The sequence below is a fragment of the Henckelia pumila genome, chromosome 3, assembly GCF_033568475.1.
Source record: "Henckelia pumila isolate YLH828 chromosome 3, ASM3356847v2, whole genome shotgun sequence".
NCBI lineage: Eukaryota > Viridiplantae > Streptophyta > Magnoliopsida > Lamiales > Gesneriaceae > Henckelia > Henckelia pumila.
Genome location: NC_133122.1, coordinates 115,850,028 through 115,865,755, shown reverse-complemented (window position 1 = coordinate 115,865,755; position 15,728 = coordinate 115,850,028). Strand labels below are relative to the sequence as shown.

Here is a 15,728-nt window from a genome sequence, read left to right as displayed (position 1 = left end):
ATACAGCCTCACCTTTCTTCTGAAGCTTCCCACTCGCTTTTCCCAAACAATAATTAATTCTTTCAACTCGCTCCAAAATTTCATGCCCAGTTAATGGTTTCGGTGCGGGGTTAAGCTTTGGGTTCCCATTAAATGATTTTTTTTCCTTCGATAAGGATGATTTGTAGGAAGAAATATTCTATGCCCTGTATAACTCATTTTTCTACTAAGCTTTAACCTTGTCGAATATGTTTCTTCAACACAAATAGGACATGCACAATATCCTTTAACAACACAACCTGATAGATTTCCACATGCAGGAAAATCACTGATTGTCCATAGCAAGACAGCCCTAAGCAAGAAATTTTCTTCTCGACGTGCATCTTATGAATCAACACCTATATCCCATAATTTTTTCAAGTCATCGATCAAAGGTGCTAAGTAAACATCAATATCATTTCCCGGTTGTTTAGGACCAGAAATCAACAATGTCAGCATCATAAATTTTCTCTTCATACACAACCATGGAGGAAGGTTGTAAGTGATCATGACAACTGACCAACAACTATATGCAGAACTCATCAAACTATGAGGATTGATCCCATCTGATGATAAGGCCAATCTAAGATTTTTGGGTTCAGCAGCAAAATCTGGCCACTTGTGATCCACTACTTTCCAAGATGGCGCATCAGCCGGATGACGCAAGTATCCGTCAAGTACTCTTTTATCAGCATGCCAAGTTAAATCCTTACATATCTCCTTATTCCGAAACAATATTTGAAATCTTGGAATAGGTGGGAAGTACCAAAGGACCTTTGCAGGAAATCCATTTAACATAGCTTTTTTACCCAAATTCCACCTTGACGTCCCACAAACAGGAAAATTAGTCAAATTCTCGTACTCCTTTAGATATAAGATACAGTCATTAGGGAAAGCATGAATTTTCACATAATTTATCCCTAATGCACATAATATTTTCTTTGCATCATACAACGATGAGGGCAATTCATTCTCATCAGGAAGCATTTCTCCAAACAAACTTAGTAAGTCTGTGAAACTTTTATCACTCCAACTATATTTTGCCTTCAAGTTATACAATTTCACAAGTGCAGATAATTTGGTAAATTTGGTACATCCAGGATATAAAGGTTTATCAACATCTTCAAGTAGCTTATGAAATTGGTTTGGATTCTCTGCATAACTATCAAATGCGTCATGTACCATATCAATAGGTTCCTTGGCAAAAGATTTCTGTTCATCTTTCATTAAGTTATTGATCGGATATCTTTCACCATGCCAAATCCATTTATGGTATGTTAAATCTATACCATTACAACACAAATGTGCCCTTATAATGTCAACATTTATCTTCTGCAGATTACCACATCTTGTACATGAGCAAGGTATTTCATTCGGATTGGTAGCGTTTCCCAATGCAAACTGCAAGAAAGACTCTACCCCAACCTCATATTCATGTGATAACTTATTCTTTGACATCCAGTCTTTGTCCATTTTTTTTATTATCAGCCCAAAACGCATCAAAATCTACCTTCAAAAAGTTATACATCATACAACAAGTTAAAAACACAATCTCAAGTACCAAATACTATAATATTAAATATATACCACTTATTCACATATTAGTAAACAAAAAGAATATAATAGATTTTAAATCTTCAATTATTAGTATACATAATCAAATATTGTATTAAGATGAATTTAAAGTACTTTATGATCTTCCGAATATAAATATACACGTAGGAGCTGGAAATGGGCTCGTTTTATTGACGTTTATTCTTCAAATGCTTCTTTTTATTTAATGCATGCACACACGTGTGTATGCAGAAACATGTTTAACAAATTGTGCTCGAAGAACAAAAAATGGAAGAATTCTTCTTTCATGAACATAAATCCCCTACTAAGTACTTTTAAGAGGAAGACTCTCGCTTAAAGCATAAAAAAAACAAAAAAGCAGAGAGCTTCACTAATCCTTAGTTCTTTAGTTCCATTAGAAATGCATTTAAATAGATAAAAAAATCAAACAATTGTACATTTAATCTTTGGGTGAATTGGTGTTCAGTCCCTAAATCCAAAAGCAAATTAAGAATCAGTCCCTTGTCAGAAAAAATTTGTTTGCACTCCCTGGACCCACATTATTTTTTTCGGATAAAATTAAGTACAAAACATTGAAAATATGGTACAAATACAAGATATTTGAGCACTAATTGTTCAAGATCAAGTACAAAAAAATATAATTTTGAGTATAAAATCTAAACATCTTTATTAATGTGAACTTGCAACATGTGTTTGAGTACTCAAAAATCATATATTTGTACCAGATCTAACACATTAGGTACTCAAAAATCACATATGCGTACCATATTTTCAATGTTTTGTACCAATTTTTATCCAAATAAGATAAATGTGTTATTAATATCAATATTTTTTAGTACTCGAAAATCATATATTTATACTAGATCTAACATATTTGATACTCAAATATCATGTATTTGTACCATATTTTTTATGTTTTGTACCAAATTTCATCCGAAACAAAACATGTGGGCCCAGGGAGTTTAAACAAAGTTTTTTTCTGATAGGGACTGATTACCAATTTAAGTTTAAATTTGGGGACTGAATTATAAATTACGGTTAATCTTTTCCCCTACACCCAAAATCTGACACTGGCCATGCATTCAAGAATTATGTGTACCACCAAGATATTCGAAGTCAACCCACTTCCATAATCCCATAAACGAAGCACTTATACTTGATAAGGCAACACACCCAAACAAGTAATACACCAAATCTGCAACTAAAATCAGCAAAAAAGTTTACAACTTTACCCAAATCTTATCCCCCACAAGCAAGAATCGTTCCAAAAACCCATTCCACATCAGAAACCCATACAAAAAATAGACAAGTTAAGACCAAAACAACAGATACTAATCAAACAAGATAAACAACTCTCAACCAGAACACCAAAAAAGAAAAAGGCCCCCAGTTCCCAAAAGCTGATAGATATGTATAAATATGTATCTGTGTACTTATCTGTTCACATATTCAGTGCAAAAAAAGAATAAAAGAGAGAGAGAAAGATGGACCTTTGGGATCTGCAGCCAAAACTTTATGAGAAAAAAAAAATCAAAACAGAGCAATGATACTCGTGTAGTAAATAATAAGACTCATTTGACATAAACACATAAACCCGGATCCTTGGGGTCAGGTTTAATGTTGGATGACTAAAATAAGGAAGAAACCAAGGTATCAGAGATTTCTTTAATGGAAACCATCATACCGTGCCAATGCAGGAAAAAAAATCTATCAGAGATACTTCAAATATTAGACTTTAGGCCTAGGCCTTGGGGATTCAGGGCATCATACCAGACCGTTCATGAGATTGCAAATCTCACAACAATTATTCAGTAAAGTATGTTGAAAGTTGGAAATGTTGACCGACAACCCACCAACCATTTAATATGTTCACATGCATTGTCTAAAATTGTGGCTGAAGAAATCAGAATTGATTTCTTTTGTGGAGGCCTTTCACACGGAGGATGATGTCTATAAATAGAGCCCCTCGTTCCTCCTTTTCATTTATCCCAACAAGAAGCAAAGCAGCTTCTTAAATAGAGAGAAAAAGAAAAAAAGAAAGAAAAGAGTTTTTTGGGTTTTCTTGAGTGTTCTCTTGTGTGAGTTAGAGAAATATTTTCTCGATAATAATCGGGGGTTGGGATCGTGTGAGAGATATAGTGTTTTGTTTACACTTGTAATATTTCTCCGGTTATAAATATTTGCAGCAGCTCCGTGGACGTAGCCTATCTTGGGTGAACCACGTAAATCTTTGGTGTTCTTATTGATTATTTTATTTCGCAATTATTATCGTCATGTTCGCTCCGGCATAATCCATAACAACTGGTATCAAAGCAGTTACGGTGTCCGGGAGCCTTGGTGAAAAATTTCTTAAAATTCTGAGTATGCTCTGTGGTTGCAGCTTTGTCTGATCTTCCACATCATAAAAGATTTTTTTGAAATTTTATTAAGTCAGTAGAAGCGATGGCCAGAAATGACGGATCGGGACCGGGAATCAATAAGTTCGACGGTACAGATTTCACGTTTTGGCGGTTACAGATTAAAGATTATCTATATAGCAAGAAGCTACATCAACCTCTATCTGGGGTGAAGCCAGAAAAGATGGAGGATGATGAGTAGGAGCTTCTTGACCGACAAGTGTTAGGGGTAATACGATTAACCCTAACAAAGAACGTGGCACACAACGTGGCAGAGGCAAAAATCACAGAGGAGATGATGTCCATTTTATCGGACATGTACGAGAAGCCATCAGCAAATAATAAAGTGTTCCTCATAAAAACGTTATTCAACTTGAAGATGGAGGAAGGTGCTTCGGTGGCGGCACACATCAATGAATTCAACACGATTGTTTTCCAGCTAACATCGGTTGAAATCAAATTTGATGATGAGATCCGTGCACTTATTCTTTTGGCGTCTTTACCAAATGCTTGGGAGACGATGCGGGCAGCGGTTAGCAATTCTGCTGGAAAGGGAAAATTACAATTCAATGATGTTCGAGATCGAATTCTTGGCGAAGAAGTTCGAAGGAGGGATTCGGGTGAAGGGACATCGTCATCTGCCCTAAATCTCGAAAACAGAAGTAGGGGCAGGAGTAGCGAAAAAGGTTCTAACCGATGGCGTGGCTCAAGGAGTGAAAAAGACAAAAATACATTCGAAAATAAATTAAAGTGCTGGAGCTGTGGTGAAACTGGTCATATGAAAAAGGACTGCAGATCACCCAAGAATAATGCAAATGTTTTGGCTGAGCAAGTACACGATGCTTTAGTGTTATCCATGAAAAGCCCTGTTGACTCTTGGGTTATGGATTCTGGATCCTTGGTTGCAGAGACATATTAGCAGCTGTGGATGCTGGTGCTAATTCAAGTCTATGGCTTAGTAGGCTTGGAGATACGAGTGAGAAGGGAATGAAAATGCTTGTTTCAAATGGAAAGCTACCGGTATTAAAGATCGTTGAACACAAGCCGTGTGAAGCTGTATTTTTTGAAAAGCAGAAAAAGGTGAGCTTTTCAAAAGAGGTTAGAGAACCAAAATCGACGGATTTGGAGCTGGTACATACTGACGTATGTGGACCATCTCCTGTGAAATTCCTTGGAGATCACTCAAGATATTATGGCACTACTGTTGATGATTCGAGCAGGAAATTTTGGGTTTATTTTTTGAAAAATAAATCAGATGTTTATGAGACCTTTAAACAGTGGGAGTTAGCCATGAAAGATGTGATGGATTCACTGTCATCCAATCACATGTGGGAGTTGTCAGAACTTCCTGAAGGTAAAAAGGTTTTACATAGCAAGTGGGAGTACCGGTTAGAACACGATGGTAGCAAGCAGTACAAAGAAATCCTTGTTGTAAAAGGTGAAAAAGAAGTCATTGATTACACTGATATTTTCTCTCTGGTGGTAATGTTAACTACTATCAGGACTGTACTTGGACTGATGGTAAAAGAAGATTTTCATCTGGAGCAGTTAGATGTAAAGACTGTGTTTCATCATGGTGAGCTAGATGAAGAAATGAATCAATCACAGGGATTTGAAGTACGAGGGAAAGAGAAAATGATGTGCAAACTTCAGAAAAGCTTGTACGGTCTCAAACAAGCTCCAAGACAGTGGTACAAGAAGTTTGATGGTGTAATGAATAATGATGGTTTCCCGAGGTATCATGCTGATCACTGGTGTTATGTGAAGCTTGATGGTTCTTATATCATGCTACTGGTATATGTAGATGATATGTTGATAGCAGGAGTTTGTCTGAAGGAGATTGATAAACTAAAGATAGAATTTGCTATGAAGGATTTGGGTGCTGCAAAACAAATCCTTGGAATCGGGATCCTTAGAGATCGGGTGAATGAAGTCTTGAAGCTTGAGAAGATTCTTGGAAGTATAAATCCTGCTGATATATTCACGAAGGTGGTGACCACTGACAAACTGAAGTTGTGCTCGACTTCAGTTGGACTACAAGCGTAAATGAGGAGGCATGAGCTGCTGCATTGACTGTGTGAAGCCATGATTGAAATCAAGTCTTCAAGTGGGAGATTGTTGAAAGTTGGAAATGTTGACCGACAACCCACCAATCATTAATATGTTCACATGCATTGTCTAAAATTGTGGCTGAAGAAATCAGAATTGATTTCTTTTGTGGAGGCCTTTCACACGGAGGATGATGTCTATAAATGGAGCCCCTCGTTCCTCCTTTTCATTTATCCCAACAAGAAGCAAAGCAGCTTCTTAAATAGAGAGAAAAAGAAAAAAAGAAAGAAAAGAGTTTCTTGGGTTTTCTTGAGTGTTCTCTTGTGTGAGTTAGAGAAATATTTTTTAGCCGTGGACGTAGCCTATCTTGGGTGAACCACGTAAATCTTTGGTGTTCTTGTTGATTATTTTATTCCGCAATTATTATCGTCATGTTCGCTCCGGCATAATCCATAACAAAGTACTGATTTACAATATCTTCAAGTGCCTATTCCCATCGAGTGATTGATTAAATAAGACCTGGAGCAATCCAGGGTCGACAAATGTCTTTCTTGCCATTCCACCATCCCCAATAAACAAAATGATAAATATAGAGAGAAGTTTCAAACTAAAACTTCACAAGAGTTGAGTAAGTAATCATTTTCTGAAGTTATGGAAAAGTGAAAACAATGAAAAATGACAATCAACTCAAATAGGATGACAAGTAGCCCAACCATCATAGTGACCCTCAACTTTCCTCCAAATTCTATTTAAACTGAAGAGCATAAGCAACAAAAAATCAGTAAAATCGATGCTTACATTAACATGTAGCCACACTCTGCAAAAGAAAGAACAACAAAACATGGTGGGGTGGGGGTACTTTAAAGCATGTGAGGATGTTACAACTGTTGGAACACGTTCTCGGATCAATCAGATGTGATACCCGTAGCAGTGGAAGTTTAAAAATTTTTATTTTTTGATCTGGAACGATTTCATATCATGGGTATCAAATCGTAACGATTAAAATAAACAAGTAAAATAAAACAGAATTAAATTTTACCTCTCAAGTCTCAACTTGAGGTTATGGACTCCAACAGATTACTCTGCTCTTCTTATATATCCCAGGAACTGATGACTCTATCGATCAACTCCTGAATCAGGTCCACGAACAGAATTCTTAATCCCTCTGACAGACTGCACTAGAAATTCTATCAGAAGTTTCTACGAAGAGAATTAACAAATTTGATGTAGTAACCCAGATACCATTTTAAGATAATAATATGTTAAACATGATTAAGGGTTGGTATTTAACCAATTTCGGAGTGTTATTGGACTTCAGAAGTAAAATTTGGGCTTTTTCATTTTGGGCCGGATAGTAAGTTCCGATCCCGGATAGTAAGCTCCGATCCCGGATAGTAAGCTCCGATCGGAACGGAAGCTCCGATCCTGGAACGGAAGTTCCGATCCCCAGCTGTCAAAAATGATCGATGACTCAGTTGCGAGTTTTGACAAGTGTCGGTCATAGAGCAGATCGGAAGCTCCGATCGTAGATCGGAAGTTCCGATCCTGGCGTGGCAGACATGCACGCAATGAGCTGGATCGGAAGCTCCGATCCCGAAATCGGAAGTTCCGATCCTAGCCGAGAAATTTGGCTATAAATAGGGCCGTTCAGAGTTCATTTCTGAATTACGAATTCCCGAGTTTCCTTCTTCAGTTATATAGTGTGAGTTATACACTTGAGGGCCCTATCGGTTATAATAGAGGTTCTGGAATAACCAAGGTGTGGTTATAGTCATCCGGGACTAGCGACTTCAAAGGGATATCGACGGACGAAGGTATGGTCCGGGAATCTATTTAAGTTTTGGGAGTACTTATTAGCTTAGTTAAGGCTTATAGAATTTATGTAGTGATACGGTGAACTTTTGAATATAGGCTTGGAACCTAGGATCTACTTTACTTGAACTAGCCTAGAGGTACGTACACATTGATTTAGATTGCCAGCGAGTATACATGTTTATATGTTGCATTTATTTGGCATTATTATATGGCATGATGTATGATTTACCATTTTCTATACTCATATGTCATGTGCATATACACATTGAGCCTATTTCCTGTTATACCTGATTATAGAGCCGCTCAGCTCTATACTCGATAGTCTGTCACTGAGAGTACCGCGACGGCGGGGGCATTTATGTCTGTCTACTCTGGTGTACTAGACAAGTGTGGTTGCACCCAGAGGTTGATCCGTGCGGTGGCAGCACTCATATGGCGCCGGTTCTGAGCATGATTTTTCAGATGATCTTTTACCAGTCATCATGCAGCATGCATTATATACATATGTTTACTCATGTATATGTACTGGGCGTAGCGCTCACGTCCTAGTTGTTATCTTGGACACCCTATTCCATGGGGCAGGTCGCAGGATGGACGGAGCTGGTAGTTCAGGGCAGGACTAGAGAGCAAGAGCCTTGAGGATTTTATTATACAGCAGGATTCGTTATAGCTGTATAATGTTTACTGTTTAAGATTTCGATTTGGTTGTATCACTACAGATTTAAGTCTGGATTATATTACTAAGCTGATATGTAAATTATGGATTATGTTTCCGCACGTTTTTACTCTGTTAAGTATTTTGCTGTATTAAGTTTAATGCATGCTATTAGTTGCCAGTTAGTAGGTGATTCCATGCAGGGTCACTACATTTTTGGTATCAGAGCATGCTTAGATTTTGGGATTAGTACTTGGGATTTAGTTTAGTCTTGAGTAATTCTTGCGCATTTGGGGTTTTAATGTGCAATTCTTTTCAGGATATGGCTGACGAGAGTCATGGTAGTGTTGGCCAGGGAGGTGGTCATCATCATCGTCATCACCGCCATCATGATGATCAACATCGTCATCATGAGGGTAGACGTCGCTACTCTATCAATAAGTTCATGCAAGTAGGATCGAAACCCTTGGTGGGAGGCGAGAATCCTGAACAGGCGAGGAGTTGGATGTCTAAACTCGAGAGTACTTTTCGTGCTTTCGATTGTACTGAGGATCAGAAATTGGAAGTTCTAGAATTCGTTATAGAGGATAGAGCACGTTTTTGGTGGGATGCCAAAGCTGCTCAGGCACGTACTGAGAGAGGACAGGTGACTTGGGGGGATTTATGTCGGGAATTTTAGAAATTATATTTTCCTCCGGCTGTTCGCCAAGCACGATCTATGGAGTTGCTTACTTTGAGGCAAGGATCAATGACTATTGATCAGTATCAGCAGCGATTTCTTGATCTGCTACCTTTCAGTCCTCATATCAATGAGAGTGATGCATCGAAGTATGATATCTTTCTACAAGGTTTGAACCAAGATATCTACTCTCAGGTTGTCGTCTGTGATGACCCGGTATCTTATGAGACTTTGGTGAACCGTTGCCGTCTTGTGGAGACCAGAAACAGGCGTGGACAGTTGATGATGCTAGCACAGCCTAGTGGATTTATTGAGCCTCGAGCTCAATCTGTTGTGCCATCTGTACCTACGTCTTCTTCTACTCCTACTACTTCGTCTGGTTCTCGTGGTTCACGAGGTACTTTCCGCTTTGGGAAGAAGAAGAAGAAGGAGGAGTTTTGTAGCCACTGTGGTGGGAAGCATCCTGCAGCTTCATGTCGGAGAGCTACTAGGGCTTGTTATATTTGTGGTCAGCAGGGACATCTGCGGAGAGATTGTCCTCAGCGCATGGGTTCTGCTAGTGGATCGGGATCCCAGGTTGGATCTCAGGCTTCTACTTTTCCACGTCAGTAGCCAGCACCACAGAGTTCTTTTGGTTATCGTCCCCAGACTCAAGGGTAGGTGTTTGCTCTGTCTCAGGAGCAGGCTACTGAGGGAAGCGATCGCATGTTGGCAGGTAACTTCTTGTTATGTGGTATTCCTGCACTTGTATTAATTGATACTGGAGCATCGCATTCCTTTATTTCTAGTCGCTTCGTTAAGAGACATAGATTACCTTATGTATCATTAGATATGGATTTAGTTGTATCTACTCCGTTGGAGCAAGAGATAGTAACTAAGCGTCTAGTGATGGGTTGCCTTCTGGAGTTTGAGGGTAATGTGTTATCGGCTAATTTGATGATATTAGCGATGACGGATTTTGACTGTATCTTGGGAATAGATATGCTGACTTTGTATCACGCTACTGTGGATTGTTATCAGCGTTTGGTACAGTTTCATCCCGTTGAGGGTGATAGTTGGTACTTTTATGGTGAGGGTGCGCGACCTCCGATGCCACTTGTTTCGGCTCTGAAGGCATGTCATGTCTTGGAGTCAGGTGGGGAGGGCTACCTCATCTATGCAGTTGATATGTCCATGAGTAGTATGGGTATTGATCAGCTACCGGTTGTCAGCGAGTTTCCTGACGTATTCCCTAATGAGATTCCTGGTTTTCCTCCGGTTCGAGAGGTTGAATTTGGTATTGATCTAGTACCAGGAACTACGCCTATATCCCGAGCACCTTATCATCTGGCACCGTCAGAGATGAGGGAATTGAAATAGCAGTTGCAAGATCTGCTTGATAAGGGATATATTCGTCCGAGTGTTTCTCCATGGGGAGCACCTGTTTTGTTTGTCAAGAAAAAAGATGGATCGATGCGATTATGTATTGATTACAGGCAGTTGAATCGTGTCACCATCAAGAATAAGTATCCTTTGCCGCGGATTGATGATCTGTTCAATCAACTACAGGGTACTTCTGTTTATTCGAAGATAGATCTAAGATCTGGATACCATCAGATGCGGGTACGAGACTCAGATATATCTACGACTGCTTTCAGGACCAGATACGGGCATTATGAGTTTCTGGTAATGCCATTCGGTTTGACGAATGCACCGGCAGTCTTTATGAATCTGATGAATCAGGTATTTCGAGATTATCTGGATAGATTTGTCATCGTCTTCATAGATGATATTCTTGTCTATTCTCATGACAAGAATGAGCATGCACAACATTTGAGAATTGTTCTACAGACGTTACGAGATAAGCAGCTATATGCAAAATTGAGCAAGTGTGAATTCTGGCTTGATCGGGTAGTATTTCTCGGTCATGTGATTTCGAATGAAGGGATATCTGTTGATCCTAGTAAGATAGAGGCAGTGCTGAACTGGTTTCGACCGACGACGGTTGCTGAGATTCGTAGTTTCTTGGGTCTAGCTGGATATTACCGTCGGTTCATCGAGAATTTTGCACAGTTGGCAAGGCCTTTGACTCAGCTTACACGGAAAGATGTTGCCTTCATTTGGTCCTCGGATTGTGAGGAGTCATTTCACGAGCTGCGTAGACGTCTTACTACTGCACCTGTGTTAGCTCTACCTTCTGGATCAGGAGGTTATGTTGTCTATACTGATGCCTCTGGTCAGGGGTTGGGATGTGTGTTGACACAACATGGACATGTTATTGCCTATGCTTCTCGATAGTTGAAGACGCATGAGAATAACTATCCAGTGCATGATCTCGAGTTAGCCGCCATTGTATTTGCGCTCAAGATTTGGAGACATTATCTTTATGGCGAGAAATTTGAGATATTTACGGATCACAAGAGTTTGAAGTATTTATTCACTCAGGCAGAGTTGAATATGCGACAGAGACGCTGGATGGATCTCCTGAAGGATTATGATTGTGAAATCAAATATCATCCAGGTTCTGTTAATCTTACTGCTGATCCCTTGAGTCGGCAGGTGAGACTGTCTGCACTTCAGACTAATGAAATATCTCATATGATTCAAGAGTGCTGTTCATTGAGTTTTACGCTCAAGCACAAGAAAGGGAGGAATGGGATTCGTTTGTATACTATTCTATCTGAGCCAGCATTGTATTCTCGGATCAGAGATGCTCAGATATCTGATGTTAAGACTCAGCGATTGGCACGTCTAGCCAATGGAGTTAATACATCTGGATTCCATTTTCAGGCAGATGGTTTATTGTGCCTAACCAATAGAGTGGTTGTACCTAATGTTGCGGAGCTCAGGAATGATATTCTATCTCAAGCTCACAGGAGTCGATTATCAGTTCATCCTGGAAGTATGAAAATGTATAAGGACTTACGAACTAGATTCTGGTGGAAGGGGATGAAGCGAAGTGTGTATCAATTTGTTTTGAGATGTTTGGTTTGTCAACAGGTCAAGGCTGAACATCGATGACCAGGTGGATTACTGCAGAATCTTGAGATTTCCGAATGGAAGTGGGAGCACGTGACTATGGATTTTGTTACCCACTTGCCTATGACTTCACGTCAGTGTGATGCTATCTGGGTTGTCGTTGACCGTTTGACAAAATCAGCACATTTCATTCCTTATAACCAGGAGTATTCTTATGATCGCATGGCACGCTTATATATCCAGGAGATTGTGCGATTACATGGGATTCCAGTGAGTATCGTCAGTGATAGAGATCCACGATTTACTTCACGTTTTTGGGGTAGTTTTCAGCAGGCGTTGGGTACCACTCTGAGTTTGAGCACTGCGTATCATCCGGAGACTGACGGGCAGTCAGAGCGCACTATTCGTACGCTGGAGGATATGCTACGTTCTTCTGTCATGGATTTTGGCTTATCTTGGCAGGATCAGTTACCTTTGATTGAATTTGCCTACAATAACAGTTATCATCGTAGTATTGATATGGCACCTTTTGAGGCATTGTATGATCGACGGTGTCGTACTCAGTTATTCTGGGATGAAGTCGGGGAACGGCAAGTCGAGGATCCTGAATTGGTGCAGCAGATTGTAGACAAGGTAGATTTGATCAAGCATAGGATCAAAGTTGCTCAAGATAGACAAGCCAGTTATGCGAATATTCGCCGCAGGCCACTTCAGTTTGAGCCTGGTGAATATGTTTTTCTGCGAGTATCACCTTTCAGGAAGGTGATGAGATTCGGTGTGAAAGGCAAGTTGTCTCCTCGTTACATTGGGTCTTTCCAGATACTGGAGAAGATCGGAGATGTTGCTTATCGTTTGGCTTTGCCGCCATCTCTTTCCAGTATACACAATGTTTTTCATGTGTCGTTGCTTCGACAGTACATAGCTGATGAGTCTCATGTGATTCAGTCCACTGATATTCAGCTAGAGCCAGATCTATCTTTTGTTGAACGACCAATCTGTATCCTAGACAGGAAGGAGAAAGTTCTTCGGAACAAGACTATACCACTTGTGATGGTACAGTGGCAGCGCCGAGGCGTTGAAGAAGCAACTTGGGAAACTGAGAGTCGTATGCGAGCAGAATATCCTGAGTTGTTTGCTTTGTATTTTTGATTACCATATAAGATGTAATTACCGTTGTTGTAATAAGACATGGTTTGATGTTTCATATTGTTATCTTGATTTATCTTTAGATGTTATTTTGCAGACAAAATATCTAAAGGTGGGGAGAATGTAGTAACCCAGATACCATTTTAAGATAATAATATGTTAAACATGATTAAGGGTTGGTATTTAACCAATTTCGGAGTGTTATTGGACTTCAGAAGTAAAATTTGGGCTTTTTCATTTTGGGCCGGATAGTATGTTCTGATCCCGGATAGTAAGCTCCGATCCCGGATAGTAAGCTCCGATCCCGGATAGTATGCTCCGATCGGAACGGAAGCTCCGATCCTGGAACGGAAGTTCCGATCCCCAGCTGTCAAAAATGATCGATGACTCAGTCGCGAGTTTTGACAAGTGTCGGTCATAGAGCAGATCGGAAGTTCCGATCCTGGCATGGCAGACATGCACGCAATGAGCTGGATCGGAAGCTCCGATCCCGAAATCGGAAGTTCCGATCCTAGCCGAGAAATTTGGCTATAAATAGGGCCGTTCAGAGTTCATTTCTGAATTACGAATTCCCGAGTTTCCTTCTTCAGTTATATAGTGTGAGTTATACACTTGAGGGCCCTATCGGTTATAATAGAGGTTCTGGAATAACCAAGGTGTGGTTATAGTCATCCGGGACTAGCGACTTCAAAGGGCTATCGACGGATGAAGGTATGGTCCGGGAATCTATTTAAGTTTTGGGAGTACTTATTAGCTTAGTTAAGGCTTATAGAATTTATGTAGTGATACGGTGAACTTTTGAATATAGGCTTGGAACCTAGGATCTACTTTACTTGAACTAGCCTAGAGGTACGTACACATTGACTGAGATTGCCAGCGAGTATACATGTTTATATGTTGCATTTATTTGGCATTATTATATGGCATGATGTATGATTTACCGTTTTCTATACTCATATGTCATGTGCATATACACATTGAGCCTATTCCCTGTTATACCTTATTATAGAGCCGCTCAGCTCTATACTCGATAGTCTGTCACTGAGAGTACCGCGACGGCGGGGGCATTTATGTCTGTCTACTCTGGTGTACTAGACGTGTGTGGTTGCACCCAGAGGTTGATCCGTGCGGTGGCAGCACTCATATGGCGCCGGTTCTGAGCATGATTTTTCAGATGATCTTTTACCAGTCATCATGCAGCATGCATTATATACATATGTTTACTCATGTCTATTAACTGGGCGTAGCGCTCATGTCCTAGTTGTTATCTTGGACACCCTATTCCATGGGGCAGGTCGCAGGATGGACGGAGCTGGTAGTTCAGGGCAGGACTAGAGAGCAGGAGCCTTGAGGATTTTATTATACAGCAGGATTCGTTATAGCTGTATAATGTTTACTGTTTAAGATTTCGATTTGGTTGTATCACTACAGATTTAAGTCTGGATTATATTACTAAGCTGATATGTAAATTATGGATTATGTTTCCGCACGTTTTTACTCTGTTAAGTATTTTGATGTATTAAGTTTAATGCATGCTATTAGTTGCCAGTTAGTAGGTGATTCCATGCAGGATCACTACATTTGATCTGTTAAATCAGACTGCAAATTTCGAAAACTGCAGTCTGAATTTTCGAACACTGTGGAGGGAGGGGGCGGCCAAACCCTAGAGAGAAAACTCTAGGATTTTAAAAAATTATGAATTTTTATGTGTAATTTCTGTACTGCAATAACTTATTTATAACATGGGCTGCTAACAACTTAGGGCCCATTAGTCATAAGTTCAAGCCTGACAAGCAAAGCCCGCATGTTTAAAAATTAATGACTTCGAAAATTGGAACTTGACTTTTCTGAAATCCCTCAATTTAGCATTTCATGTGAATCGCCACCAACCTGAATTCTAGAATCCAAAAATTTCTTAATGACTTCGAAAATTCCTCGACTGTCTACGTCCCTATAAGGTATGTCGTCTAAATTCTAGGCGTGTAACTTGTGTAATTTATTTTCAAATATCATGATTTTTACAAAACCCTAAAGGATATTGAAACGACCCTAACTACTAATATCTAAATAAATAAAGAAAATACGGAAAATTTTAAAAAAATTTTTGGCGTGACCTATTTGTTTGAATAATAAAACCACCTATCTCAAAAAACAGTTTAAAATAAACCTCAACCCGAGATAAACATCCCACAAAGCAATACGTGAATAGTAACTAGTTTAACGCCATACGAAAAGAGACATAAAGTGTCTACATGCCAACATAATTTGCAGGAAATAACACATACTGCTACTGAAAGGAAAACAACAAACGACAAAGTATAATTATTACAAACACATAATGCGGAAAGAAAAGAGCGGCAATGGTCAGGGCGTGCCACCGAACACTTATGGGCCCTGGAAATCCTGCCCCCGCAGCCTCGACCGCATGCTCACCTGC

The 15,728-nt window shown here is 39.7% G+C and overlaps 1 protein-coding gene across 1 annotated transcript; it reads right to left on the bottom strand.

Annotated features, from left to right (window-relative positions):
- Nucleotides 1-363: 363 nt before the first annotated feature.
- LOC140889345 (uncharacterized) lies at nt 364-1,491 on the bottom strand. The gene has a single exon (XM_073297062.1). The coding sequence runs from the start codon at nt 1,489-1,491 to the stop codon at nt 364-366; it is 1,128 nt and encodes a 375-aa protein (XP_073153163.1).
- Nucleotides 1,492-15,728: the final 14,237 nt, after the last annotated feature.

Bases quoted from the DNA above. Each gene is read 5' to 3' on its own strand.
- LOC140889345 (XM_073297062.1), bottom strand. From the start codon at position 1,491: ATGGACAAAGACTGGATGTCAAAGAATAAGTTATCACATGAATATGAG.